At 49.8% G+C, this 4,661-nt stretch overlaps 1 protein-coding gene across 1 annotated transcript; it reads right to left on the reverse strand.

Moving 5' to 3' along the window:
* Positions 1-1,616: 1,616 nt before the first annotated feature.
* Positions 1,617-3,645, reverse strand: LOC102711979 (probable clathrin assembly protein At4g32285). The gene has a single exon (XM_040524690.1). It carries the CDS (start codon positions 3,612-3,614, stop codon positions 1,842-1,844), a length of 1,773 nt encoding a protein of 590 aa, XP_040380624.1. The 5' UTR covers positions 3,615-3,645; the 3' UTR covers positions 1,617-1,841.
* Positions 3,646-4,661: the final 1,016 nt, after the last annotated feature.

A 4,661-nucleotide genomic window follows, 5' to 3' on the forward strand; every position in this document is an offset into this window, starting at 1 on the left:
TCACAAGGACATGTGAATCGAATCCAATGGAGCGTAATTATGGTGGATCGACTAGATCTGCCTGTAAATTATCAGTTATTACTCACTAATTGGTGTGTTAGTTTGGAGATGCTAAAGCTGAAAGCTTTGGTACTGAAGGCATTGGCTTACCAAACAATGGTAGGTTTGGATGCTGACATCTCTGAAACAGGAATTGTGTGTTTTTTTAACATTTGTGAAAAATATGAAATCTATAAGAGCTCCTTTGGAGCATATGAATATTTTATTTTTATGGGAAATAGTTTAATTCTCTAAAAAAATTCGTGAAGTTCTCTTTCAAACGAGTAGACCCTAAGGGTATATTCGTTTTTGAGGAAACATACATGATTTGGATTACTAAGTAATAATTCCTATAAGTGTCATTCGGTTTGTAGTAATGAAGTATAGGAAAACCAAAGAAAAGTTTCCTTTCCTACAAGTTATAGAGGAGAAAACAATTAAAATGTTATATTGACTCCAAAACCTCTTTGAAAAAAAAAATACTATGGACTGATGTGTGCATGCATTCATATCCCTCCACATTTCATATTCCTATAAGTGTTAAAATTCCTACGAACTAAACACGTCCTAAAATGTTACGCTGTATACTCCGATAAATCTAAATCTGAGCTAGCATTCCATTGGCAACTTACAGAAAAAAGAAACAAGAATATTGGTCGTTCGTAACATTTCAATCAAGCCCATTATTTTATAGCCCAGTATGCTGCATACTCTGATAAATCTAAATATGATTTTCTTTTTCCAAAGTTGTATTCAGGACCTAGGCCTATCAATAATGTTTGGATTGGACTGTCGAATTCCAGTCCATAGGCAAATCATTGGTTGCCAATTGAGCCCAGCCCATGAGGGATGGATATGAAATTTGGCCCATTTGAGCTTATGAGGTCGCCCATCTATGCAAATGGAATGATATCCGTTCTAGTAATTAAACATTGCCCCGTATCAAGAATTTCATGATCCCTTCATACCAAAAAAAAAATGTAATTCTCCAATGGCGTTTTCCTGAACAATCTGACTGAATCTTTGAATTGTTCAGTTAAGACTTATAAAGAATGTAATGCCAAAGATGCAACAAGAACCATCCAACCAACGATTGCTGCGGAATCCTAATCGCAAATGTGATCGTGCTCAATAATCAAAACTACCTTTTGTTTATAGTTTTGAGAATATGTGTACAGGGAGGTGGTTATCGTTTGGCTTTTGATGAAAAAAGCGAAATTATGTATTTACAAACAAAAATAATTTGTAAATAAAACTGTATATACGTATGCTTAGTGATCTAAAAGCAAATGTTGAAAAATAAACAACAATGAAAAAATTATACATAAGTTGAAAATTCAAATTTTGGTTTATAAGTATAAATAGAAACGAAAAGATGAGGCTGAGAAACATGCCGCCTCTTAATAGTAAGTGATTTGCAATTTATATGTAGAATCCTCAATTTAGAAACATTCTGCCAAGGTGTTTCCTGAACCGCTGGCTGAATTTCTGAGTTGCGCAGTTAAAAGAATTCAATGCCAAAGTTGAAAGAAGAACCGACCAACCATTTCTGAAAAATCCAAACAAAAAATGCGATCGAGCTAGATAATCGCTCGCCAAAACTGAATTTTGCATTCATGTACACTGTGTAATCGCAAATACTAATTACAGGTATAGTAGGACACATCAGCAAGTTCATCGCTTCTCTTGACGAATCGAATCAATCTCGCAAGAGAGGATTACTCCTTATTCACAACCTCATCAACTCTCTCTCTCTCTCTCTCGATGTCATCAATGGCGGCAGGTCATGGCATCTTGCTAGCTCAGTAGTAGCCACTGTACGACGCCATGGGCATCCCGTACTGCATCGGCATCTGCATCGGCATGGCGCCGCCGCCGGCGGCGAGCCTGTCCATGGCGACCTGCCCCTGCATGCCGCCCTGCCGGTAGTGCGCCCACATCTGCTGCTCCTGCACCAGCAGCTGCTGCTTCCTCTCCATCTCCGCCATCTGCACGTACGCCGGCGGCGGCACGGCCAGCGACGCGGCGAACGGGTCGCCGCCGACCGTGTGCACGGTGCCGTCGGGCGCCGGCAGCGCCAGGACGGGGGCGGCCGCGCCGTGACCGTGGCGCGGCACCGCCACGCTGCTCGCGCTCCCCGTCGCCGCCTGCGCGCCCACCTGCTGCCGGACGGCGCCCTGGTCGTACATCCCGTGGAGCAGCAGCGGGTCCAGCCCGCCGCCCATGGACGCCTTCTGACGCGACAGGTTGCTCGCCGTCTCCACCAGCGCCAGCTCCCAGTCCGCTTTGCCTGGCTCCACCGCCGGCGTCTGCCATGCCGACGTCACCTCGGGGGCGTCGTCCGATGGGAAGGCAACCCACCCGCCGTCCGCCACCGGTGGCCCCGAGAAGAGCGCCAGAGCGAGCTTGTTCTCCTGGTCATCTCCCACGGGTTCCCTGAGGTCGACGAGGTCACCCGTCTGCGGTGGCGCCACTTGTTCCGGCGACCTCTTGGCGACCGGTGCAACTTTCTCCGCCGCCGATCGCGATGGCTCAGCGGCGTGATGCTCTGGCGCCGGGAGCGCCTTGATGCCGTTCATGTCGGGGTAGGGATCGTCGCTGCGCGCAGGCTGCTGCTGCCATGGAGGCGGCGAGCTCTGGCCTGCCCTTCCGCGCTCTCTGACGAACTGCTCGAGTGTCTCGAGGAGCTTGTCGTCGATGCGCTTGACGTCGGCGAAGTCGGCCGGGCGGGCGAGGCGGACGTCGTCGCACCAGGCGTAGAACGCGAGGAGTTCGTCGGTTTGCTTGGCCGTGCTGACGTGGGCCTCGAAGACCTTTACGCAGTCGGGGTAGTCCATGTCAAAGAAGCGGTCAAGGAGGACGGCGAGCACGACGGCGACGTCGGAGCAGAGCTGTGTGCTCTCCTTGACCACCGCGTAGAGCGTGGCGAGCACGACGCGGCTGCTCCTGGCGCCGCCGGAGGGGCGGCACGCGAGGAAGCGATCGAGCAGCTGGCGAAGCTGGAGCGCGCGGCCGAGGAGCGCCTCGGTGTCCATGTCGTGCACCGACGACGCCGGCGTCGGCGACGATCCTCTCTCGTCGGCGAAGCGCACGGTGCGCGGCGCGGGGAGGAGGGAGATGAGGAAGCGGGCGCGGTGGTCGAGGTAGTCCGCGTAGGCACGGACGAAGGCGGAGTGGTCCCACGACGCGGAGTGCGCCTCGTCGCGGAAGTCGGCGAGGGCCGCGAGCATCGGCGCGCCGCGCCGCCCCACGGGGCGGAGGAGCTCGAGGCGGAAGTGCGGGTCGCCGTCGGCGACGAGGCGGTGGACGAGCGCGAGGCACTTGGCGGCGACGACGTAGTCGCGCGTCCTGGAGAGCCGCCGCGCGAGGGAGGCGGCGCAGGCGGCGGTGTACGGCCTGGAGTGCGCGGTGAGGGAGATCACCTCCCGGACGTGGCGGTCTTCCGCGGGGGCGTCCTCGTGCGACGTCGCGCGGACGATGGCGACGTCGAGCTCCGGTGCCACGGCGGCGGACACCTTGGCTATGCTGATGGAGGTCTGGTCCTTGACCGCGCCCAGCGCCTTGCGGATCGACATGGCCAAGCAGTCGCAGAGCAATGGGCAATGGCGATGGAGGTGTTCGTCTGGTTCTTGAGCTAGACGACGACGCGGTTTTGGAAGAGTTGAGGGGAGGATCCGACGGCTGGGATTGCGTGAGGGGTGGGGATGGACGGACGGCATAGGTCCGGAGAGTGGGTGGCACGTAGGAACGGAAAAGGTCAACGCGTGGTCGTTGATCGCTGACAGTGGGCCCCACAGTCGCCTGGGAAATTGGACTGTTGGTTCGTTGGGAAATTAAATTTGGTTTCTTCTCGACGAATTAAGCCAAGTCGTGTGATTTTTTTCTTCCCTCGTTTGGATCGATATAAATTTATGTTATATTTGTTGTCATTTTGTTTGATGGATTTTATGTGCACATTCCTTCGATCGAAAGGAAGGTAAAGAAAGAAAGTAGAGGGAAAAAACATGGAGAATCAAACGAGATGATGGGTAGGAATTTTTCTTATCAAGCTAGCTACCATATATCGATTGATACGATACGATTCCATATATATTCGTATGCCTCTTATCTGTTGTTGTAGGTTTGTAGTGACTAACGCATCAAATTAATGCTTCAATTCGTTCTTAGAAGCATATCCCAGAGTTCTGTGAATTATACTAGAAAATATATTTGCAACATATTTTCAAGTTTATTTTTTAATATTTGAACACATCTAAAATTAGCTCTCTCATATTCCAAATTTGGGGCAAAAATATATGTCCCCAACAAAAATTATTTAGTTTTGAACTTATGTTGGAGTATCCGTATTTTTTATGCTAATAATTTTTGGGACATGGAAATAAGTCTAATCATTCTCTAGAATATGCTCCGCTTATTCTCTTTCCTCAATTTAGACCCACAAAAATAGGGACATGGAAAATAATTCGCGCTTAACTTTTCAAACGGACGAATTACTCTCTTGCTTAGGCTGCGTTCAGCTTAGACCCACAAAAATAGTAGACTTTGAGCTAATCTAGTATCTTGTTTTACCTTGGTCGCTTCTCGAACAAATATAAGTTAAAATCTAAATTTTAAATCAAAGC

The sequence above is a fragment of the Oryza brachyantha genome, chromosome 5, assembly GCF_000231095.2.
Source record: "Oryza brachyantha chromosome 5, ObraRS2, whole genome shotgun sequence".
NCBI classification, from domain to species: Eukaryota; Viridiplantae; Streptophyta; class Magnoliopsida; order Poales; family Poaceae; genus Oryza; species Oryza brachyantha.

Coding starts and splice junctions, on each gene's coding strand:
- LOC102711979 (XM_040524690.1), bottom strand. CDS start 3,614: ATGTCGATCCGCAAGGCGCTGGGCGCGGTCAAGGACCAGACCTCCATC.